Here is a 26421-nt window from a genome sequence, read left to right as displayed (position 1 = left end):
TGACAAAGATTTATTACATGTAGAAGAAGACAAAACCAATTACAACACATGGAAGTTATATGTACAAAATATTAAGGAACTTGAAGGTCATACACCAGGAAGTTTCTAACTTATTTGTAAATGGAGATAGCAATCATAAAAAGTAGCCTCAAAAAGGTTATTTTCAAAAATCTGAGACTAGATTCTCTTAACCTAAGTAATTTATCTTTTACATTACATTTAAGTTGAGGAAAAGAATCTTACCAAGGTTGCAATATCTACAGACTGGTGTTCTTCTATATTCTCAAGTTCCCGAATTTCAGAAATACTTTTCCTTATTTTCATCTTTTGAAAAAAAAGGTATTTAGATTTTAGTAACATAGAAATAAATGAAAAATAGAAACAAAAACCCTGGAAAGGATGTATTAATCAACAAAATTCTACTCTGGTTTATATTACAGAAGGATTCCACAGTTAAAGACACATTAGTATTAAAAGAACCAAAGAAAATTATATATAAAGTCTGTATCGATCACCATTATTGCTAATCAACTCTTATACAAAGCAGATAGAAGTATTTCGTTTAGCATTTAAAATGAAGACAGTATGACAGTGTTGCATCCACAGAGACAGTGTTTTCTTGAAATATCCAGTCTAAAGTACTAGAATGATTATCCCAATGGTTCTTAAAGTCCAATTCCAGTATCTCCTGGGAGTCTCAGAGACTCATTCAGAGGGTCCATTAGGTAAAAACTATTTTCATAAAAACATTAAGGCATTATTTTTTTTTAGATCACTTTTGCTATCGAGTTCTTCTAAGTGTACAGGAGGTTTATAACTATAATGTGCAATACACTAACAGACTGATTATAGAAGCTGATATGATAGGTTAGGTGAATTTTATTACGCCAGATATCAGAGATAGAGAAAAATATAAAAAATATCAATCTTTTTACTAAATCTTTCTGGCTTTGGAAACTAGCTATTTGCCATAAAAACGTTATTTATGTTAATATATAATGTACTTATTATTTTTAAATTAGTTAATAAATATTCTTAAATTTTGCATTAATTTTTAATAATAGGAATACTGATAAAACCCACACAGATGAGGGCTCTTTAAAGACTGTAAAGGGGCTTGAGGCCAAAAAATCTGAGAACTACTCATCTAACTCAATGCCTGCTGCTAAGTCACTTCAGTCGTGTCTGACTCTGTGAGACCCCATAGACGGCAGCCCACCAGGCTCCGCCATCCCTGGGATTCTCTAGGCAAGAACACTGGAGTGCGTTGCCATTTCCTTCTCCAATACTCAATGCATGGTAAGACCTTATAAATAACTTGCAAATGATTAAACTGAGAAAACAAAATGATGTTTTCTTACCTTTAACTCTTTGTAATGCAGTTGGCACCTTCTGAGAAGTTCTTCATTGCATTTAATATCCTTTTGAAGGGTAGACAGATGTTGCTGAAGATTTAATATCTGGGCTTTCTTATTTTCAACTTCATCCTCCAAGTCACTTAATAGAAAAGAGAGGGTAAAAAAATACTTTAAATCTACTTCTGAATATTACAAATATTTAGATCTTTACAAAGAAAGCCTTACTTGTAACAGAGTTTTGCCAAACCTTATGCAGTTAAACCAGTTCTCTATTCCTAACAAGTAATTCATAACATGGAAACATGGAGATTTCAAAAAACATCTTTTAAACTGGAATTAAATTTTACTTATTTCATTCATAAGTACTTATGATCTACCTATGAAAGGTACTATGCACAGTGATAAGCAGAGGTAGAAAAAGAATTAAGGCATGAAGAAATTAAACAAAAAGCCCAAGCGTCAGGAAATAAACAATAATATTGAAATGTGAACGGGATACTGCACTGCATGTCCACACCACTATGGGAACATAAGAGCAAGTCTGGGAGAAGAGACAACTGATGTGTGTTCTCTGAAGTTTTCACCAGCTGCAGCAACTGGAGGAGAAGATGAAAAGAAATACATGAAGCGAGAAACAGACTCCCGCATTTGTGGTGGTGAATAAACACTACGAATGTGTGGGGAGAGAAAGGGGAAGTGAGGAGGACAACGAAAAGAGGTGGAGGATAAGGTCAGCAGATACCGAAGCCAGAAGGGGCTCCACACCAGCAGAGGCATCTGCCTTCAGAAGTGATCTTTTTTCCTGCCTCACTGACCCAAGTACCTGTTCCAAAATCGTGTGCCTGGTGGAAGAGAACCACCTGTGCAGTTAAGAAGAGCTTTTCTCTGATAAAAAGTGTATGCCAGATTTCACTAAGAGCATATTTTCCCACAGTTTAACATCTCTGAATTCTAAAATCATCTTCCAGTCCATGGTTCAACTAGCAATATTTTTATTTTTTACTCATATACGGAATAACAGGGCATTTTAAATCTGATGTACTATTATTATAGCCATGCTACCTGGCCCTGTAATAGATGCTTGACCAGTTCCTTTTGATGAACAGAGACATTGTCTGCAGTTTTCTCTTACTATAGCAGCGCTGCAGTGAGAACATGTGTGTCTTGGCATACTTTTGAAAGGATGTGCATAGCTTAAATTCTAAATAGTAAAAATGCTGAGTCAAAGGATATGTGGATTTTAAAATAATTTAATAGTCATTGTTAGTGTTTTATTAACATAAAATTTATGGGCCAATTTAGAATATTTAATAACATTAAATAATTACTATTATTTTTAGTACTTAATGTTAAATGAGCCTTAATATTTGTTAAAAGAAATAATTTAATATTTAAAATTTTTTGATTTACATAAATTGATCACTTAATAGCAGTTACCAAATGACTACAGAACGACTGATTTCCCTAATGCCCTCTCATACTATGAAGATATGAAGAATGCTTCTCTGTGCCCCCATCAACTCAGCACTAGCAGATTCCCGTTGATGAAAGATTGCCCTGAAAAAGATTTTGTGTCTGGCCCTGTTTTTACCAGAAATATAAAAGTACTCTCCTCTTTCTCTCATTTGCTCTTTTGTTTATCATTCATTCAACATTTAAGCTATGCACATCCTTTCAAAAGTATGCCAAGACACACATGTTCTCACTGCAGCGCTGCTATAGTAAGAGAAAACTGCAGACAATGTCTCTGTCTATCAAAAGGAACTGGTCAAGCATCTATTACAGGCAGCTTTACCTGTGCTGATATGGAACAATCTCCAAGATTTAATTGTTGCTGTTTAGTCGCTAAGTCACGTTTGACTCTTTTGCGACCCCATGGACTGTAGTTCACCAGGCTCCTCTGTCAGTGGGATTTCCCAGGAAAGAATACTGGAGTGGGTTGCGATTTCCGACTCCAGGGGATCTTCCTAACCTAGGGATCAAACACATGTCTCCTGCATTGCAGGCAGATTCTTTACCACTGAGCCACCAGGGAAGCCCTGCCCAAGGTATAATATTGAGAGACAAAAAGCAAGACATAGAAACCATATGCATACTTATACATAGCACAAATGGATGACTTTGAAACATTATGCTAAGTGGAAGAAGCTGGACACAAATGGATGCATTTTATATAACTGCATTTATATGAATTATCCAGAGTAAACTAATCCATAAAGACAAATCCAAAAATAGAGTAGTGGTTGCCAGAGGCTGAGGGTGGGGAGGAATGAGGGAACAACTGCTCATGGGCAGGAGTTCTCCTGCTGGTGTGACCAAAATGCTTGGAACTGAGGTAATAGTTATGGCTGCACAAAAATCTCTCAATTGTACACTTGAATTATATCTCAGTTTCAAACTGTTCTGGAAATAAATATAAGAAAGTACAAGTATATAAACCATTCCGGAAATATATGTAAGAAACTGTTAAAGTATTACCTTACTTTTGAAAGAGAGATGGGGGCAAAGGGCTTCACTTTTCAATGCATACATTTCTGGACTGTTTGAATTTTCTCACCATGTGCATATATTACTTTTAATTATTTTTAAAATGTCAATAGGGACTGTCGGGAAATGAGATTATGAGTTACTTTTGTTTTCCAATTTATATTTTTCTGTATTTAAAAAACACCAGTGAATTTTTTTTAAACTTCCAAATATCAGACAACTACTATACTTATTCAGGTCAAAACAGATGACACAAAGTATCATAATAACATTGTATTTTCAATCAATAAAGTTCATTAATGTGAGAAACAGTTTAAAAAAATAAAAAAAAAAACAAAGTTCAGGGGCTTCCCTGATGGCTCAGTGGTAGAGTCCACCTGCCAATGCAGGAGACACGGATTTGATCCCCCGATCTGGGAAGATCCAACCTGCTGTGGAGCAACTAAGCCCATAGACCACAACTACTGAAGCCTATACGCCCTAGAGCCATGCTCTGCAAAAAGAGAAGCCCCTGCAATGAGAAGCCCACACACCCTCAGCTAGAAAGTAGCTCTCTCTTGCCATAACTAGAGAAAGCCTACGTGTAGCAAAGAAGACCCAGCACAGCCAAAAATAAATAAGGGTGGGAATAATACAATAAAGCTACATTGCATACCAACCTTATTTCAGAATCCACATCTCTGCTTAGAAACTTAGGTCTTGTATATTCAGATGAATAATAACGCCCTGCAAAAACCTGATCACCATCAGCAGTAAAAGCTTCTCTACAATTCTTGGGTGGCCTTTGGGATTGCATCACTGCACGAGCTACAGAATTATTCTAAAAAATAGAGAGGGAAAAATATATTTTTAAAATATGCCAAAGCATTTCCACTGTATATAATTTCAAAATGTTACCTATCACTAGTTTAAGATTCAATTATTTTTCTTTAAACATTCAAATGAAATAATTCCATGAAGATAAATAGATGAATTTAAAAAACTGTTTTCAAGATTCAAAGAATTAAACTAAGTCTTAAAAACATAGGAAACAATGTTCTATGACAAACTGACATATTTTATTTTTAAATTCTAATACTGCTATCCATTAAAATAAAAAATCTTAAGTACCTTTTCATATAAAAATATTTACCTTAGAAATCTTATTTTTCATAGAAAAATGAAATCTTACTTTTTTCTAAATGTCTTTTACACCCTAGAAAAGATGAGTGAAGAGCAAATTCCAAGAAAAGATTAGTACACTGAATTATGTAGGGAAAACCTGGAAATCTTTAATATTTTACTTCCTAGAGGAAGTAAGGTGATTAGGCTTATTGCAGCCATGAAATTAAAAGACGCTTACTCCTTGGAAGGAAAGTTATGACCAACCTAGATAGCATATTAAAAAGCAGAGACATTACTTTATCAACAAAGGTCCGTCTAGTCAAGGCTATGGTTTTTCCAGTGGTTATGTATGGATGTGAGAGTTGGACTATAAAGAAAGCTGAGCACAGAAGAATTGCTGCTTTTGAACTATGGTGTTGGAGAAGACTCTTAAGAGTCCCCTGGACTGCAAGGAGATCCAACCAGTCCATCCTAAAGCAGATCAGTCCTGGGTGTTCATTGGAAGGACTGATGTTAAAACTGAAACTCCAATACTTTGGCCACCTGATGCGAAGAGCTGACTCATCTGAAAAGACCCTGATGCTGGGAAAGATTGAGGGCAGGAGGAAAAGGGGACGACAGAGGATGAGATGGTTGGATGGCATCACCGAGTCAATGGACTGGATTTGGGTGGACTCCGGGAGTTGGTGATGGACAGGGAGGCCTGGTGTGCTGCAGTTCATGGGGTCACAGAGAGTTGGATATGACTAAGCAACTGAACTGAACTGAACTGAGGCCCTATCAACCTTTCCTGGAATAGATCTTTACAAGCGGACTTCATTATTTTCTTTCACGTATCTGTCTAAAATATCAGAGGGCCAAGCCCATAGATAATTACAATATGAACTTGCAATATACATGTACACATTTGGATGACTGCTATCATTGCCTCTCAGATTCTATTAATGAGAAAAATAGACTGTATTAATTACAGATTTGTTTTGAATTTCCTTGTCCCTTCTCAGCAAATTTATACCAATAGATGAAACACAATACTGGTGATACAATCTAACAAGTACACGGAAATACATATGCTGATAAAGAGTAAACATTGATTTATTTCACAGAGCTAAAAGGTTTTTGTTAAGAAAAATAATTCATAAAAGATCAAGTAAAGTACTTAAGTAGAATTTATATAACCAATTTAAGTTTAGAAAATTTAAAAATAATATAAAACACAGGAAGCATCTGGACTTACTTTGATTAGCAGCACTGTCTCTATGCTTCGCATGTCAATCAGGCTATTTGCAACAACTGCATTATCTATTTCTAACGCTGTCAGAACCGTTGGGTACTCTGGATGATATGCAGCTCTAGGAGACAAAAATACAGAAGGATTAACTTACCCAACTTTAATATTATATATATCTTGAAAGTGAAAGTGAAGTCGCTCAGTCGTATCCTACTCTTTGCGACCCCATGGACTATAGCCTACCAGGCTTCTCTGTCCATGGGATTCTCCAGGCAAGAATACTGGAGTGGGTTACCATTTCCTTCTCCAGGGGATCTTCCCGACCCAGGGATCGAACCTGGGTCTCCTGCATTGGAGGCAGACGCTTTAACCTCTGAGCCACCAGGGAAGCTCTATTATATATATTAGATGTATATTTTAAATAGGTTGAGGAAATGATGGATAATAACAAGACATGGAAGACATTTGAAAACACCTGTAATAGGCTTAATTTTATCTTATTAGCAAACATTCATATCATACTAGGCACTGTTCAAGTATATTCTAAGTACAGCTGATCCTTGAACACGGGTTTGAACTACATGTGTCCACTTATACATGGATTCTTTTTCAATGAATACAGTAGGTCCTGCAGTATCCATGCTTGTCTGAATCAGGAACTGTGGCTACAGAGTGCTGACTATGGGACAGGAGCATCTGCAGATTCTGACCAACAGAGGGCCCTGGAATCAATCCCCTGTGGATACCAAAAGACGAATGACCGTGCTGGTTTATTTAATTCTCAGAACAACTATATGAGATAGGTAATATTATTCTACTTTTTTTTCAAGTGAGGAAGCTTCAGATAGTTTAGCAAGTTCCCTGATGTCATAAAGCTAACTTAGAGGTCAGTCTAGGATTTAAACCAGGCAGCTCAGTTCTAGAACCCAGATTCTTAATCATTATATTCTATCACCCACTGTAACTAATTATTACAATTTCCTTAAGTCCTATACTGCTACCACATAAACATAAAAGTCAATTAATTAAAAGACATGGGGAAATGGCAATGGCATTCATAATGCTTAGTTCTAGAATTCCAAAACAAAATACGTGTGTGTGTGTGTGTGTGTGCGCGCGTGTGTATGTTTTCCACTTAGTTATTAATTCACCATGTACTTTCTGAGCACCTACTATGTGCCGAATGCTGTTCAGAGGATGAGGAGATAGGAACAGAACAGACTATATCCTTCTCCCCATGAAGCTTACAGTCTATTGAAGGGAGTGAGAAAAGCAAGAAAAAGTACTTTTTCACACAGAAAAGGTCAGGAAAAGCCTTACTAGGATAACAATGAGCAGACACCTAAGGGAATGGGAGTCACATTAGCACCTGAAGAAGAGCATTTCATGCCAAGGGAGCAGTATTTGCAAAGACCCTGAAAATGGCTGTTGGAGAAGCCAGGAGGTTGGTATGCAGTGGACAAGCAGTGTGGCGAGTGTGTCTGGACGCGAGGACAGGACAGAAGGCAAGAGGGCAGATCATGTAAGCCCGAGAGGTTGCAGCGAGGCCTCAAGAGGATGAGAACACACTTCGGCAAATACTGCTCATAGGTCCGGCAAATACTGCTCATAGGTCAAGTCAGTGAGTAGCAAGGAAGGACTCCAGGACCAAGCCAAGCAAGGCTCGCTGGTGCCTAGACAAGAGCTGTTCTGGGATGTGATGAAGTTCTACAAGCTTGACTGGTAAGGTTCAAGAAAGAAGAAGATTGAAATGAGTGACAGAGACGACTCTTCTGAGCAGTCTTTCCTATAAAATGAGGCAGAGAAACAGGATAGTAACCTTAGGACAGAGCTCAAGCGGAAGTAAAAGCCAAGATAGGATAGAACGGGGTGGGCACTGTAGAAATGTCAAACAATGTCAGTGAAACAACGCAGGGAAGGAGGGGAGAGAGGGTGGGGAGCAGGAGTCTAAGAGGGAGGGGATGTGGAAGGGAACTGTGGTAAAACATAGACTCTGGCCAGTCCACTGAGAGCACAGGTTCTATGCTGGGGAGGAGCAAGTACTTTCAAGTAGGCATGTGCCACCACTTGATGGGCCTGCTCCTACCAGCTCTAAAGCTCTCAGTCTCAACCACCTCTTCCTTTTGCTCTACTGCCCTGAGATGTACTTCATATTTAATTTATATCACAATCAGTTGCCTGCTGACATGTGGTAAAATCAGTATAGGAGAACTAAAAGTAAGAAGGAACAGTAGCGATAAGGGGTCAATCATGAGACAAGGAAAGGACAAGTATGAAACAGGCTCACACAACAACAAAATGGAGAAGCCTAAAGAGGATGAGGACAAAGGAAAAACCGCACATCAAATTCCAGGCAAGCATGACAAGCCTCAGTGGTAGGAGCAATTACAGGACAAAATGCTTTGATGATCCTAATTAAGCTTAGAAGAAATCTTAATAAAACACGATTTCTAAAGCCAAGTAAAAGGAAAAATTATCAAATTAAATATGGAAAAAACATGTTTAAAAACAAGGGCATCTTTCATGTCTCCAAATATAAGACTTAATTGAAAGAAGCAAAAATTGTATTCATAAGAAAAAAATGGAGTGGGAGAGAAAAAAATTTTTTAAACTGTAATCTAGTAATAGGAAAATATATATACAGAGGAATATATATATGTAGGGAAGATACACCTTACATATATATCACATATACATATATATGTGTGTGTGTGTAAAAGAGTAAACTGTTAGCTAGCTAGCAGCTAACAAAGAGGCCAGTTTGGGTATGGTGCCCTTGAGGTTTGTTAGGGTCAAAGTAAACAGTCAAACAAAGATCAAAGAAAACAACCACAGCTTTTTATGGACTCTGTAAACCATCTCTAGTTGAACTGTGACCAATAAGTGCCACAGCTCTGCTGTACACCCTCCTTTTTAACGTGGACAGGTATGCACCATTTTATTCCTCAGTACAATTTCTAAGCCACACAAGGTCTATTTCCTGGTATGTATCCCACAACAGATCTCGTGTAAGGACCTCAAAGGCAGGGAGTATCTCTCATTTATTGATCTATGTATCTTCAATGCTTAGATTCAAATTAAAGATGTGGCTGATGGAATTTTTACACATCAATAGTGTAGACATGGTTAACATTAAAAATGTTCTAATTCTTTCTGAGCTTGTACATGACTAAGCAAAACCAGAACAGTTTTTAAATAATTACTGATGCCTTACCTGTGTCTTACATCATACATCTCATTCCGAAACTCAGAAACTATTATCTGTGGCCGTGAGGTCCCTGGTGAATAAAACTTTTTCATCAATGCCTGAAGCACTCTTTCATCAGCATGGTTATGGCAACAATAGGCTTGAAGAAGTCCTTTTAAGCAAGATTCAATAGCCAAAGCAAGCTCAGGGTCCCGAAGATGAATGCAAGCTCCTAAAGATGAAAGAAAGCTATTAAAATGCCCGTTAAATACTTGAAACATTAATGTAACTATCTTTGTATGAAGTGATAGTCACTCAGTCATGTCCGACTCTTTGTGACCCCATGGACTGTAGCCCGCCAGGCTTCAGTGGGTTGCCATTTCCTTCTCCAGGGGATCTTTCCAACCCAGGGATTGAACCTGGGTCTCTCACATTGCAGGTGGACTCTTTACCAACTGAGCCACCAGGGAAACTATTATCTTTGTATAACAGTTCATAAATGACTTTAAAATATTTTCATACTAAGCAATTTAAATAATATTACAGATCTTATTTTAATCAAATGGGAAATACCCTCATCCCACTGGATACACTGGGGGAAAAACACCAAATCCTATGAAAAGCTGTCTTGCTCTAATGTAAATCAACAGTGTTTTTCCTTTGTGTGTACTAATTCAGCCTCTGAATGGTTTTGAAAATCAAGCCAAAAGGGTTATAGATTCTACTGTTTAATGTGAAACTGATTAATATTGAAATTTTAGATTTAGAGAGGGAAAAAAATACCTCACCTATTGAAATGGATCCTGGTATAGAGGTATACGCATATCATTTAAATGAAGAGACATTACTACAATTCTTAATGCAGTATATAATACTGTACTAAAAATGTATCTGTAGCATCATTTTCACCTGATGATGTACAGAATTAAAAATAACTCCTCAAAACTCAATGTATTTTTTAATAAATATTTTTTTGATGTGGACTATTTTTAAAGTCTTTATTGAGTTTATTGCAACATTACTTCTATTTTATGTTTTGGTTTTTTGGCCATGATTTATGTGTGATCTTAGTTCCCCACCCAGGAATTGAACCCACAGCCCTGCACTGGAAGGTAAAGTCTTAACCACTGGACCAACAGGCAAGCCGCTCAACTGATTTTTTTCTCATGTACATATGAGGATAGTTAAATAATCCCAGATTTATATTTGAAAGAGAACTCAAAAACAGCGTTGTCCAACCTAAATAGAAACTTCCTACTAATCAATTGCATGCAAATTAATTTACTGATTTATTCATTCAGGAAAAAAAATCAGAACCAGATTATTTAACTCTATAGCTACTTTTCCTTTTTCTAAGTTCTCTTGATTTTTTTGTGCTTAGAAGATACAAGAGGAAAGTTACAAAGCTTAAAGTGATTTTATCATTATTTCTTAGAATGTGTACAAAGTCTACACATAACTACATGGTTCTTTGATGACAGAGTTTAAAAAAAATTATATTCAACAGACTCCTTCCTGAAAATAAAAATACACTTCTAATTTTTATGATATCCTGACTAACTGGTGACAAATACCTAATGGGCCTACAGGTTTATAGGTAAAGTGTCCCCGTCTGTAGGCATCATCTATGGCTTCAAGAAGAGCTGGAACGTGAGGGCCAAATCTTTTGAGTCGATCAGTTTTACTATCTTTCAATTCTTTCAGTTGCCTCTGGTTAAAGTTCAGTGTAGTCTTCACATCTAACTCTTCTCTCCTAAAAAATACAAGTGGAAAAACAGAATAGGTACATGAAAAGGTTATACAGAAATATCCAGACTTTTCCCCTAACACCTGCATACCAATAAATGACACAGCTATCCTAAGAACTAAAGGCAGATCCTTTATTTGAAAAAAATTGTGTTACCAGGAAAAAACAGTCAGAAGGCCACTAAAAATAATGCAACAGTGACAAAAACAAGAAAACCCAGAAATTGTCCAATTCTACAAGTTTAGAAGTTTTATTAGGAAAGTGATTTTGAAAGATACTTTAATAATACTTTATTATTATGAGAAAGAACAAAATAAAAACCAAGTATTTTATTTTCATAAAGAGGAAAACTACATGATTTTCAAATAACTGAAAAAATATAAGGATGTAGACACTTACTTAATCCTGGTATGTTCTTCTTTGTCTTTTTCTATGGCTTGCTGAAATTGTTCCATCTCTTGATTGACTGAACTTTCTTGATCTTGTAAGGCCTTTACTCTCTCTTTTAACCAAGATATTTTTTTTTGCCTTTCCAACCGTTCAGGTTCCAAAGACTGATCGGCACTAAGAGTAAATAACCCAAAGCAGAAATGTTAAATTAAAAACCTAACATTGTAAAAAACATAAAGCAACGTAATAAAATTTCTCTGCAGTAGTAGAGAAAACTTAATGGTTGCGGGGGGGAAGAAACAGGGAGTTTGGGAAGGACGTGTATACACTGTTATATTTAAAATGGATAACCAACAAGGACCTACTGTACAGTACGTGGGAACTCTGCTCAATGTTATGTGGTAGTCTGGATGAGTGGGGAGTTTAGGGGAGAAAGCCACACATGTATATGTACGGCTGAGTCCCTTTACTGTTCCCCTGAAGCTATCACAACACTTAATCCACCATGTGTGTATGTGTGTGTGCGTGTTAAGTTGCTCAGTTGTGTCCAACTCTTTGTGACCCCATGGACTATAGCCTGCCAGGCTCCCCTGTCCATAGAGTTCTCCAGGCAAGAATACTGGAGTAGGTAGCCGAACCCCTCTCCAGGGGATCTTCCTGAACAGGGGATCAAACCCAGGTCTCCTGCACTGCAGGCAGATTCTTTACTGTCTGAGCCACCAGGAAAGCCTGAACTGACTATACCTCAATATAAAATAAAAAATTAAAATAAAATAAAATAAAATAAAATACTTCCTCCATTTTACTTGGATTACTTTATTACAAAATGAGGTAAAAATGAAAATTGCAAAGTAACTACCTTACCTTTTTCTCAGTTCTTCAATTCTTCTGCAGAGCTGCTCATCATCTTTCTTCAATGCTTTATACTCATTTAGGGAACGATTATATAAAACCTAACAAAAAATCAGACACACTTTAGTAAAATAGAAAAACAAATAGTCCATTCAAGTCCACTTTTGCCAAATGGGCAAATCAAAGGTTGAATATATACAGAAATATATACTTAAACGAAGTACATATATGGCCACATGAAATCATAACATTTTTTAAAGCCTGAAATCAATATAACTACAAAACCTCTACTTTTAAAAATAAACAAACAGTATTGAAATTTGATATGATGAAGTTTTTAATGGGCTTCCCTGGTGGCTCAGACAGTAAAGAGTCCACCTGGAATGCAGGAGACTTAGGTTCAATCTCTGAGTCGGGAAGATCCCCTGGAAAAGGGAATGGCTACTTACTCCAGTATTCTTGCCTGGAGAGTTCCATGGACAGAGAAGCAGTATTTATATTTGATATGAAAGTTTTTCTCTCACCTCAGCTTCATTATAGGCCCTTTTCTTAGAAGTAAGATCTGCTTTCAGTGCCATACATTCTGGCGCTCGTGCATTTGTCTCTTGACTAATCTTTTCTAGTTTATCTTGAATGTCTTTGTATTTTTTTTCTGCTTCATTAAGTCTGACCTTTAAGAAAATTAACATTGTTGGAATACATCTTATTTTTCTTCAATAAACAGAAAAGTTAAAAAAATAATTATACATGGTTCACATTTCAAATAAACTTAATTTTGCTTTAACTAAACTCTAGACAGTAATTAGATAAATGTACCTATATAAAATGCTAAAAAAATATATATTTTTATTGAAGTATAGTTGATTTACAATAGTGCATTAGTTTTAGGTGTACAGTAAAGTGATTAAATTATACATATACATATTCATTCTCAAGTTTTTTTTCCATTATAGGTTATTACAAGATATTGAATATAGGTTCCTTATGCTATACACAGTAGGCTTCCCAGGTGGCCCAGCAATAAAGAATCTTCCTGCCAAGGCAGGAGGGATAATAGACACAGGTTTGATCCCTGTGTCGGGAAGATCCTCTGAAGTAGGAAATGGCAATGAAAATGCTCCAGTATTCTTGCGTCGGACATAACTGAGTAAGCACACACATACATGCTATATAGTAAGTCCTTCTTGCTTGTCTATTGTATATAGTATGTTAATGCTAATCTCACACTCATAATTTACTCTTCCCCCTCCCTTGCCCCTCTGATAATCATAAATTTGTTTTCTTTGTCTTCTATGTCTATGAGGTGTTTCTGTTTTGTAAATAAGTTCATTTGTACTGTTTCTTTTTTTCTTAGATTCCACATATAAGTGATATCATATAACATTTGTCTGTCTTAGTTCACTTACAGTATGATAATCTCTAGGTCCATCCACGTTGCTGCAAATGGCAGTATCTCATTCTTTTTTATGCCCGAGTAATATTCCACTGTATATACATACCACTTCTTTATCCATTCACCTGTTGATGAACACTTAGGTTGCTTGCATATTTTGGCTATAATAAATAGTGCTATGAACACTGGGGTGCATCTGTCTTTTCTGGATATATGCCTAGGAGTGGGATTCCTAGATCATATGCCAACTCTATCTTTAGTTTTTTAAGGAACTTCACTGTCTTCCATAGTGGCTGAAAGAATCTAGATTCCTGTCAACAGTGTTAACAGGAGGGTTCCCTTTTCTCCACACCTTCTTCCACCACTTATTATTTGTAGATTTTTTGATGATGGCCAATCTGACCAGCATGAGGTGATACGTCATTACAGTTTTGATTTGCATTTCTCTAATATTCTAAAATATATTTTAATTTTAAATTCACATTTAGTAAATGTAAAGGGAGACAGATACAATTTAGCAGAGAAACAACCATGCAAGTGGATTATACAGTTTGGATGCAATAATGCTTAAGTAGGGTATGTATATTTATAATAGTGAAAGCACACAGGAAGAACTCACAGGTCTGTCAGAAAAAGTCAGGAATGCTTTCAAAGCAGCATTTAAGCTGAAACTTAAAAAATGTTTCAGATCATGGAGTAGCAAATTTTTTCTAGAAAGAGCCAGATAGTGTATCCTTCAAGCTTTGTGGGCTGTAAAGTATCTTTCATAGCTATTTAACTAAACATGCTAAGTTTGAAGTGTTTGGAACATCCAGGTAAAGACAGGAAGACAGATATTTGAATCAAGTGCTCAGGATAAAAGTCTGAATAGGAGATATAGATTAGGGATTGTAACTATGTAAGACATTTAGGAAACATTATATAGAATAATAGTGTATTTTTATTATGAAGACATCAGCAGTATAATCTGTATGTTTTTAATAATAATTAAAGTTGGTTCAGGTGTTACACAAACTAAACAAAATTCATCTATTTTCAGTTTTAAATTAGGTGAGTACAAATTTAAAGTCTGCTTTAGATACTATTTTTTCAGAAGCTTTCTCTTTAATAGTTATGCTATAATCTATAAACAAGTATATACTATACAAAAGGTTTTTATGTAAGACATGGTGGGAAGAATATAAATATAAATTAAGACAATCCATACTCTCCTGAAATTTACCACTTACTACACAGTATAATACTTAAATACTCAAGCAGAGGAAATACCTACAGAACTAAGTATCATCCAGCCTCAAGATTCTCCTTTCTTCATTTGAAAAAACACTGAACATTTATTACTAAAACTGATTTCACTTTTAGATTGAGAAAATATCTAAAGAGGAAACCAACAAGGTCTTCCCCAAGGACAAGCTATGAAACGAAGCTGAGAAAAATCGAGTACAAACAAGGTCTTCCCCAAGGACAAGCTATGAAACGAAGCTGAGAAAAATTGAGTAAAAATTTCAGAATACTCTCTCAGAAATGGAAAAAAGTAAAGTGAGAGAAGTGGGTGGGGTTGAATTTCCATTTACTAACTGAAGATTGAATAAGAAATTCAGCCCAGAGATCACTAAGTAAATGTAAAGTAAAGTGAGAGAGGGTGGGTGGGGTTGAATCTCCATTTACTAACTGAAGATTGAATAAGAAATTCAGCCCAGAGATCACTAAGTAAATGTACTGCTTTCACCATTTTTCTTACTTTTACACACTCCTCTATTACCTTTCATGGATTACTGCTATAACTCTTAAAAGGAAAAACACTTATCTGCTTATCTTAGGGGTAGACAGGAAAAAGCAAGCTGGGAAAGATTACACGCTGTAGTACAACCAAGCCTGGCAGCCAGAAGCTCATAAGCTAAGTAGAACAAAATAGTAATATGTAAGGCAGTCACCCTGAGTACATGGGGGCTCCTATAAAGAAAGGTTAGATCTATTTCTGGCAAGATAGCAGAGAATTCCAGTGGTGGCTATAAAACCTTGTGAACATACGAAAAAAAAAAAACAAAAAAAAAACAACCACCCACTGAACTGTAAATTTTAAATGGGTGGACTGTACAGTATATGAACTGTATCTCAGTAAAGCTGTTAAAAGAGAATTGGGAAGGGACTTCCCTGGTGGCCAGTAGAAAAGAATACGCCTTGTAATTCACGGGACACAAGTGCGATCCCTGGTCAGGGAACTAAGATCCCACGTGTCATGAACAGCTAAGCCTGGGTGCCACAACTAGAGAGTCCATGTGCTACATGGAAAAGATCCCGCACGATGCAATGAAGATCCTGGGTGCCACAGTTAAGACCCAATGCAGCCAAATATATAAATAAATAGAAAATAACTCCAGAATTGTGTAAACATAACTTTTAAAGAGAGAGAATGGAAAGGTAAATATATAAGTGGGTCTGCTCATGGTACAAAGGTCCATGTGGACCCTCAACAGAAAATCACTCCCATATTTACCACTCAACCAACTTCTAACTCGGTATAAAAAAAAGTGTAATCACCTGCTGCTCCTCCGTTTTCCTCTCAAGTCTAGCAGCACGATCTTCTCCAATTTTGATGTTATCTCTGATAGCATTCAATTGCTTTTCAATTTCATTGACCTAAAAATAAATTATATAGCAAATCACATATAAGACCAACTATAACCAAGTATATTCTGCATATTACAAATATGTGTGAATAATTAATTAAGTGAAATTACCACTGCCCAAGCCATTTCATGTTTCAGGTATTCCAGGTTGGTCTTCATTGTACTTAAGCCAGCGATATTTTGAAAACGTTCTTCTTTCTCCAAACACTGGCGCTTTAGTTCACTAAGTCGCTTTAAAAAAAAAAAAATATTTCTTACTAACACTAAAAAGACGGACTTTCTGCCAATATATTTCTTTTGAACGCATTGCCTAAACAAGTACTGAAAAAGATCTGCTAGGCAATTATTTCTTTAATTAGAGCAGAAATAAAAATATTTTTGTTTCTTTGGTATACTTTTACTATGTGCAACAATTTTGTTAATTTCTGCACTCTAAAAACGGCTAGTCTTCACATGAGGAAGAATGAAGGAATAAAAGTTTCAAGGCCACACAAAAACTCAGTTTTCTCATTTTCTCTCAATTCCCTATCTGAGAGACAGACTGGGTGAAGTATACCACTAGATCCATTTCAATGATACTGGGAAGGTCAAAAGAAATTTATTTCTAAAAATCAAATGTTATATTTTTTCTCATCAAAGTTTTCTCAATAATTAATCAATAAAATTATCATGCAAAAACTAACTACAGTGATATACGAACAGCTTCTAAAGCTGCACACCTGACTGGAGAGCCTCTCCTCTCCATTCAGAGTTTGTGTGTTCAAATAGGGACTTCGCTGTGGATCTTAGTGTGTTTCTCGGTCCAAGTCACTTTCCCATTCTTCAGGATTATTTCAATCCATTAACACTCTCCTCAAACCTCATATACCTACCACCCTAATCCCTCACTCCTCCCTGATGCCTATTTTCATAGAATCCAGAAGCTGTAGAAAGCAAGCTCTTACAGCTTTCAACAACCTGATATATAAACTGAAAAGCAGTCTTTTCCTCCAGCTAAAAAGGAAGAGGTAGCTTCATTATACTTAAGACCAGTCCCCACCTCTTATTTGGATCCTGCCCAGCCCCTCTTCTGCCTTCTCAGTTCAGTTCAGTCGTTCAGTTGTGTCTGACTCTTTGTGACCCTATGGACAGCAGCACGCCAGGCCTCCCTGTCCATCACCAACTCCCGGAGTCTACTCAAACTCATGTCCATCGTGTCGGTGATGCCATCCAACCAGCTCATCCTCTGTTGTTCCCTTCTCCTCCTGCCTTCAATCTTTCCCAGCATCAGGGTCTTTTTAAATGAGTCAGTTCTTCGCATCAGGGGGCCAAAGGATTGGAGTTTCAGCTTCAGCATCAGTCCTTCCAATGAATATTCAGGACTGATTTCCTTTAGAATTGACTGGTTGGATCTCCTTGCAGTTTAAGGGACTCTCAAGTCTTCTCCAACACCATAGTTCAAAAGCATCAATTCTTCAGCACTCAGCTTTCTTTATAGTCCAACTTTCACATTCATACATGACTACTGGAAAAACCATAGCTTTGACTAGAGGGAACTTTGTTGGTAAAGTAATATCTTTGCTTTTTAATATGCTGTCTAGGTTGGTCACAGCTTTTCTTCCAAGGAGTAAGCGTCTTTTAATTTCATGGCTGCAATCACCATCTGCAATGATTCTGGAGTTCAAAAAATAAAGTCTCTCACTGTTTTCATTGTTTTCCTCATCTGCCTTCTGAGGGGGTCTAAATTAGTTGATTCTTCATCCCATCTTTTCATCTTTTTTCCACTTATTCCTTTTCATTGACTCCTTTCCAGGATCACATTTAAATCTTTACTTATCTTTTCCATTTACAAACAAACTCAACAATTTCCACCCCAAGGCACCACCTTTTTCTCTAAAAGTGGTTTCCCCTTTACATTTAAGTTTCATGAAAATTATCTCCAGCTCCTCCATTCTTCCTGGTTTTCAGCCCCACAAATCTGGCTTTTGTTTTCACCACTACCCTCCATGCTCCATGTAACACTGGCCCAAACCATTTCAAAGCTCTTTTCCATCTTACCATGGCCACTATTCTAACTTACCTCATCGTCATCATTTGTTTGAACAACAATACCTTCTTTATTGATCTCTCTATGTATATTCTCTCCTTAGAGTAGTTCACTCTCTTCTGTAGCAGAGTGATCTACTGAAAATATACATTCAGTCAAGCCATCCATTTTTATGTGTTGTACTACCCTTAAGTTTCAAAGCTCCTCCACAACCTGGCCTTCTAACTCTCATTCTTGTGTTCCTCACTCTAGACAATGTAGAATTCCTTCAGCTTTTTAAAAACACCAAATGCTCTCTTGCCCAAAACTCCATCTGTGCTTATTTCTTGGAACACACTTCCTCACTCTCACCATTCTTTGTCTGTTATTATTCACCCTTCACGTCTTACCTGAGGCATTACTTACTTAATAACTACACCCCTCCCACTGCCCCTGACTTGCCCCTTGTTGCTAGTAACCTATTAAAACTAATCTTTAACTCCTCTAGGAGCACTCACCATACTCAATTATTTACCATGTGCTTTCTGCTGCATAGTTAGGTACATGACCCCAAGAATCTTGTTAGGTATTTACCGCTATATGGCCATGGCCAAAGCACAATGCTAGAAGGCATGCGATAGGAACTCAGTATCTGATGGCTGAATGACTTCCAGTTTCTAATCTTCATGTTCTATTTCCTTTCTCCGACTTATTTTTATTTGTATCTCCCATTGAATCCTTTCCTGATTGCTTTTTTAATTTTTATTGAAGTATAGTTGACTTACAATGTTGCATTAGGTCACATTCCACTTCCTAAAGGCTAATCCAGGGTTTATTTTGAGAATCTAGTACATTTAATCAATCAGAAAAAAACTTCTTACAAAGTGCATATTATACATAAGAAACTCAGCTACATGATACAGGGACATACTTCTTAAACTTCATAAACAAATTATTTTCAATTGCTGATGACAAAGTATATTGTGAAGAAAGTGGGTATTTTAACATTAAGCTATTTAAAGCAAACAAATTTCTTCAAAGTCCTGATCCATTGTTTTTAAGATAACATATATTATGCATATTTCTCTGAATATGTATTTCCTTTCCCCAGTAATAACACTGATATTCAAAGAACATGTGCTATATCACTTCTATGGCTTATAGCACCTCCTTGCACACAGTATCACATACCTCATGTTCAAAGCAATAATGTAGGAATAAAAATAAATATACTCATTCTGACTTTTTCAGTTTTCACTTGGTGAACCATATAACTATAAACCCAAATTTAAATATGTATTCCTCAAAAATTTGAAGTAAAAAGGTCAGTGCAACATCTAATAAATTTAACTTGGGTCAATCATTAATAAAATTCTGTCTCAAAAGAACATACTATGAAGTTGCTGAAAGCAATTAATTGCATAAAACTGATTAAATGACAAAAGAACAAGATACAGAATCAGAGAAAAACTGCTGGGACTTAAAGTACTAGATAAACAGCTGAAACATAAGGCACTAAAAGAATGTTAACATTTAATGAACATAATGAAGAGTCATCTATAATTATAAATGCTGCTGCTGCTAAGACACTTCAGTCGTGTCCGACTCTGTGCGACCCCATAGACGGCAGCCCACCAGGCTCCCCCGCATCCCTGGGATTCTCCAGGAAAGAATACTAGAGTGGGTTGCCATTTCCTTCTCCGATGCATGAATGTGAAAAGTGAAAGTGAAGTCGCTCAGTCGTGTCCGACTCTTAGCGACCCCATGGACTGCAGCCTACCAGGCTCCTCCACCCATGGGATTTTCCAGGCAAGAGTACTGGAGTGGGGTGCCATTGCCTTTTCCAATTATAAATGCATATTATGCTAAATACCAGCTGAGGCTCCTGCTTATTTTCCCATCAAAAGAAATATAGTTTTTAAACTACTGCCCAGTGGGAATTAGTGACACATTATTATGGAAGCAACTAGCCATACAGCAAGGGATAAGTAGGTTAGATACTGCCCTGCCCTCCAGTCTATGATTAAGACATGGACATACCCATTATTACAAAACAAAAAAAGCAAAGGCTAATACATACCCTGAAGGTAAAAAACACACAAAAATGTTACTATTTTTATATAGGTACACATATATAGATAACATCGGTATATAATTTTACAATACCATTTACCTGGTGTAAGAATTTGACTGATTTCAAAAAACAATTGCATTAAGTGCTTACAAACCTCTTCTCCTTGATTTATCTGCTCTTTTGTTCTTTCTTTTGTTTCCATAATGTATGAATAGTCTTCCTTCATTTGTTCAAGTTGGGTTGCTTTCATAAAGAACTAAATAAACAACAAGAAAAATATAATTAGGAGTTTGTAAACTTCCATGTGACTATGAAAAAAAAAGGAATCTGGTCTCTGAAAACTAAACACAAACACAAAAGAATACATTTTATTTATGTATACAAATTTACTTAAAGTGCTACATTCAAACATACATGTTTTACTTGCAAAAGTTCTTAAAGCCTTGTGAAAGAAAACTCATTTGTTGTGAAGATAATACCATTCTGAATTCTCATTTTCACTGTTCTTCCATTCTTTAAGCGAATGTGAAAACAGAGAAAACATTCGTATCCTTGATCTCAATGCACATAACTTTTTAGCACAGCAAACACCAAAATCATTCAAAATTCACACTGTAAGCTGCAGTAGTAGTCATATATTTTGTTGGCTTTTTAAAGAGTACCAAATAATCTAATGTTTAAAAGTTATTATGTATGTACGGTCACTCATTCCCTTCTATTTCTACAAATATAAGTTTTAGAATTCACTCTCAGAATTAAAAGCCAAAAAAGTCCCAGCAAGGATTTATCAGTAAAATTATACTTCCACCTTAATTTTCTAAATTAGTCATACAATATTACTTTATATAGTGGCTTAAAAAAATACTTGGTATTTACTATATGACCAAGATTAATGCTCAGTATATATGCTTAATTTATAAATGTCTTCTTTTTTAGGTAGGTTTATGTTTATTTCAGTGCTTCTTACTTTGTACTTGTCTCCCTCATTTTTAGACTGCAAGAACTGCTTGCTCATCTCTTGTGTTAAAACAGAAACCGGATTATCTACCTGAAACAAACAAACAAACAAAAGATTATCTTTAAATATTTCATTTTAATGCCTTAAAAAGAACTGAACTAAGATATCCATTGCAAGTGATCTATGCTTCCATCAGGAAGGCTAGGTACTAGCCAGAGGTTAGAGCATTAAATACACAAAAAGAAAATCTTAGAAACTTTTAATGAAAAGAAAGTATTTCAAAATTTCATGGTAGTGAAACAAATACTACACCTAAGGCTGATTCATGTTGATGTATGGCAGAAACCAATACAACACTGTAAAACAATTATCCTCCAATTAAAAATAAATACTACAGCCAAAATTAAATATTCTCCCATTATATAAGGATATAAGAACTTTCTAAAGAAGTGTTTTTATTAGAACGTTTTCATTCCTTCCACCTGTTTTATAGATACCACTCCTATGCTACTGGTTAACCATCAGATTACAAAGCTGGAAGTTCTCTAGCATGTAAGCAGCTGACTTAGGCTCTTATTTGGCTCTGTCTGAACATTCTATGTAGTCTCAGGCAAGTTAATTACTTCCTTCAATTAAAAACAAAAAGTCCGACTCCATTACTTCTCATCAGAATTAAAATGACAAGTATTGTTTATTTTTTGTACAGCATTTCTTCAGATTTCTTATTTCCTGTTATTTCTTCATGAGGAATTAAGAATTTTTTTTCCTATTTGTTTCAAAAAGATTCACAGTCATTTCCCACTTATATCTTTGGTATTTATTTGTGTAACTAAGTCGTGTCTGACTTTTGTGTGAACCCCATGGACTGTAGCCACCAGGCTCCTCTGTCCATGGGACTTCCCTGGCAAGAATATTGGAGTGCGTTGCCAACAAAGTCAGAAATAATGTCAGAAAATAATCTTGTTTGTAAAGCACAGAATATGAAGGATCAGCAGAAATGAAAAAATGTGTAACTCCTTTATTTTACCATCTGTAAAATACTGATTGTACTTTATTTAGTATACTCCTGGTGAAAATCTTTCTTTCAAGCAAGATTTTGGGTCTTCCCTTTCAAGATGATAAAAAAGATTTATGCAGTTATAAAGAAATCCCTACCTATTACATTTTTCTCATTATATAGGTAGCTCAGGCTCTGATTGTCATCTTTTTTTTCTTCCGAACAAGGCCTGTGTGGTATCTTAATTTCACACAGCATCTAATTTCTTAAAACTAAGACAATGGCCTATGTGGTATCTTAATTTCACACAGCAACTAATTTCTTAAAACTAAGCTTTAATGACAGCCATTTTATCACCAACTGTGGATTAACAGCTTTGCCAAAGTTCATGTTCTTTTTTCCACATCCTCTGAAATGGAGTTCCTAGTTTTTATACTAGAGATTATTTAAAAATCTGGCACCCTTATATGTCAAGATCCTGGAGTAAGCAAAAGGCAAGCATAAACAGGTAAACTTCAGAGAAAAAGTAAGAGGTATGAGGGACAAATGCAATTGGGTACTTAAAGACATTAAACACCCTCCTTTCTCCTGACAATTCTAGGCCACACCATCCAATGGAAATACAATGCAAACGACACACACAATCAAGCTTTCTAGTATCTACATTAAAAATATAGAAACAGGTGAAACTGATGTTTGTAATATATTTTAAATCTAGTGTATCTAAAATACTATCATTTTAACATGCAATCTTGCCTAGAAAATGCCATGGACAGAGAAGAGCCTGCAGGCTACAGTCTATGGGGCCACAAAGAGTCGGACACGACTGAGCGAGACTGAGCACAACATGTAGTCAGTATGAAAACTGAGTTACTCCTTTGCATTAAGTCTTCAGCATCCAGTGTGTATCATTTCACACTACAGCACCCCTCCATCTGGACTACCCACATTCTGAGTGCACAATACACATCCACACGTGATTAGTGATTACTGGATATTCGGTGTGGCTCTAGACCTTTCGCACTTTTGATCAATGAACTTGAATCTTTAGTTAACTGAATTGTGTAAGAAGAGATATCATAACTAAAGCAGTTATGATATCTTCAAATATTTCAGAAGAAAAGAAACATGTTTTTATATTTCCCAAGGAAGTGGGCACTTAGGAGAAAAGAGATTTGATTGAGCTTTTCCCATAAACAACTTTTTAATAAATACAGTCAACTACACGGGTCAGCAGCCTCAGGCAGAGATTATTTTCCCACCACCGCCCGCTCAGGCACCTGCTGAAGGAACACGTGGTGGAGACTGCACACAACGTGAGCATGCGGTATGTTACGACACTGGATGCCCTTCAAGTTTCTCCCAACACCTGTGATTCCATAAACTCTAACTTTCGGTTTTGCTGACTTCAGTTAACAAACTGGCCTGTGTTCTATGCTGTATCTGCTTTTCCTCAGATTTCACTAATTATTTTTCTGAACCTGTGTTGCCCAATATGCAAGCTGCTAGCTACATTCAGCTTAAGTAAAACACAATAAAATATTTGATTTCTCAGTCGTCACAATTTCAGACGCTCACGCAGCTAGTGGCCACCCCACTGGACGTCAATAATACCTAATATCTATCATTCTATCGTTACAGGAAGTTTTTCTGGACAACTTGTTCTAAACCAAACTGGGAAAGAGACCCAGACACATAATTGCTTTTTCCCCTTAGTGTCTAATCTTGGTGTTCTTAATCCTGGAGTAAGGCGAGTTGATACAGTGGATAGAGCATTAGAACTGAACAGAGATATCTGGGGCCCATTACAGGCTCTGTCAGTAACCACGCCTAGACAACTGTAAGTGCACATTTACTCTTGCTGGTTCCGAGTTTCTCATCTACAGAATAAAGGGTCCGGATTAGATACTCCCCCCAAGACAATTCCAGGGCTAATGTTACTGGACTATCTGAGCCCCGTTTCCAAGTGCTCAAAGTATCTTAGCAGAATGGACTCAAATCTTATCCACCTGTAGGTACGATGAAATAAATCCAAAATATAAAAAGAAATGTTTTCTTTATCTTTCTAGAATAAATTTCCTTTCTACAAAAGAAACTTAGCAACCAAGTTTAGGAAACTATGATGCTATTCTGACTTGGACAGCAGAAAGCCAAGAAACTTTATTACATACATTGTTTTAACATAAATTTTAGCATGTATTACTATAGACAAGATATTCTTATATGTTCTATCAAATTAAAGATGTTATGTCTTGAAGGTACCTGATGCATTAGAAGCTTACTAACAATAGTTTAATATATTCTTCCTGTGGTCAATTTACTCATATGAGGCCATTCAAATTCTTTCTATACCACAAATGAAATCACACAAAAAAGTAGCCAGCTGTATTTATTAATCTGAAACACAGATTTAGAAATTACCTGAATGTTAAAATGATCAAGAATTCCAATCAGTTCTTCTTTCTTAGTAGAAACCACAGCACCTAGTTATGAGAAACACAAAATGATCAGACTGTTTCTAGGGCAGTAATACATTTTTAAAAACGAGCAATTATTTATAAATATTAACTATTTTCCTGATGTCATTAAGAAAGGTACGTTGAATGTACACACATCTGAACGAACTGGGGCAACACAAGTCACGACACAAGTACAGAGGAGGCAGAAGCACAAAGATGTACTGACGGCGTTTCTCTACTTTCCAGAGCTAAACATTTGGTTTTTTCTTCTCATCTATCTCTTTATACCCACCTCCTCTTCCTTTATGCCCTTTTCCACCTGTCACTAACCTTCTCTTTCCACATATGATAGTAACTATAGGGGTGAAAGAAGATCAAAATGGCATATCACAGACTGTTTCAAACTGACCCAAATTCTGCTACTCACACTTTTGCTGTAGAATCCCTTGTGGTAATACAACAATGTGTAATATATGTATGTATGTGTACATACATGTGTATATGCACATATATGCAACCAACCAATCCTCTTACAAGAAGGAAGTTTCAAGAGATGAGACGTATCCTTCCAGTGATACCAGCACAATCAATGACCTCTTTTTAATTGGATGTTTACTACTAGTTCTCCAAAATAAAAGAGAAATTCATAACAAACCTGTTGCACTCTTCAGTTTGTAAGATCGACTTCCATCCATGCTGATGTGTTGTTGCACAATAATAGTGTCGCCATACACATTTCCTCTGTAGGCATCATCCCCTCTGTTCCTTATTGTTATTGAGATATCTGCTGAGCTAAAGCAATAAAGTTAAACTAAGTCACAGGAATGTACAGGGCAACTGTAACACCAACTTATAGTAATTTTCAAAACCTCTCAGTGATTTGGCTAATTCATTGGAAAAGTAGCTTTACATCAGCAGTTGATGGCTGAGAGGCTACTACAGAATAATATTAAAGATACCATACAACAAAGATGAGAAGAGAAACTTTATAACAAAATAACTGACTATGCTATCCATAACAGAAATACATTTTCACAAAATTCATTTAAGTTTTGGTTGTTTCATGTCATGTAGGTAAGTTACACAGTTTCCTACGTTTCCTATCTGCAATGTATAATCAATATTATACTGCCTGGATAATAATATTGCATATCAATATCATGCTAAATCACATAATAAAGCATCATCCTGACAGCAGGTGTCTGAGAATGATGAAGTGAGAATTAAGGTGAAATAATATATTTTCTAAGAAGATGAGAACTAAGGGAAACAATTTTGATTCTTCTATTACTTATGCAACAACAACAAAAAAGGCTAAAGTATTTGACATCAAGAAATGTAAACTAAATCTCAAAATTTCCTAAGGTTTTATTAGTATTACAAAAGAATTATTTTCAAAGTTTAAAAGAAGTTTGAAGCATTTATAGCCATGTATATTTTAACATATTATGGGGGAGGAGAGAATCAATCTCTGATTTTCTACTCTAAATTCTGTTAAAATAAGCCCTGGGAGAAAAAAATTTTTTAAAGTTAATGAAGGGCATTAATA

At 36.0% G+C, this 26421-nt stretch overlaps 1 protein-coding gene and 1 non-coding gene across 3 annotated transcripts in view; both read right to left on the bottom strand.

Moving 5' to 3' along the window:
* Positions 1 to 26421, bottom strand: part of SMC6 (structural maintenance of chromosomes 6) — a 75672-nt gene that overhangs the window by 25430 nt on the left and 23821 nt on the right. For both annotated transcript variants that reach the window (XM_006051879.4, XM_025261531.3), the window contains 15 exons: positions 25528 to 25664; positions 24835 to 24896; positions 21426 to 21506; positions 20613 to 20714; positions 16491 to 16610; positions 16291 to 16389; positions 12881 to 13027; positions 12369 to 12457; positions 11514 to 11678; positions 10942 to 11120; positions 9395 to 9599; positions 6187 to 6301; positions 4505 to 4665; positions 1362 to 1497; positions 244 to 324 (listed from right to left, as the gene is read on the bottom strand). In XM_006051879.4, the coding sequence (XP_006051941.2) occupies positions 244 to 324; positions 1362 to 1497; positions 4505 to 4665; positions 6187 to 6301; positions 9395 to 9599; positions 10942 to 11120; positions 11514 to 11678; positions 12369 to 12457; positions 12881 to 13027; positions 16291 to 16389; positions 16491 to 16610; positions 20613 to 20714; positions 21426 to 21506; positions 24835 to 24896; positions 25528 to 25664 (1879 nt within the window). The remainder of the gene's footprint in view (positions 1 to 243; positions 325 to 1361; positions 1498 to 4504; positions 4666 to 6186; positions 6302 to 9394; positions 9600 to 10941; positions 11121 to 11513; positions 11679 to 12368; positions 12458 to 12880; positions 13028 to 16290; positions 16390 to 16490; positions 16611 to 20612; positions 20715 to 21425; positions 21507 to 24834; positions 24897 to 25527; positions 25665 to 26421) is intronic.
* On the bottom strand, positions 6497 to 6568 carry TRNAW-CCA. Its single transcript has one exon. It is a non-coding gene; the product is annotated as a tRNA-Trp (tRNA).

This window comes from Bubalus bubalis, chromosome 12, assembly GCF_019923935.1.
Source record: "Bubalus bubalis isolate 160015118507 breed Murrah chromosome 12, NDDB_SH_1, whole genome shotgun sequence".
In the NCBI taxonomy this organism is placed as follows: domain Eukaryota; kingdom Metazoa; phylum Chordata; class Mammalia; order Artiodactyla; family Bovidae; genus Bubalus; species Bubalus bubalis.
This window is presented reverse-complemented; position numbering and strand designations above follow the sequence as displayed.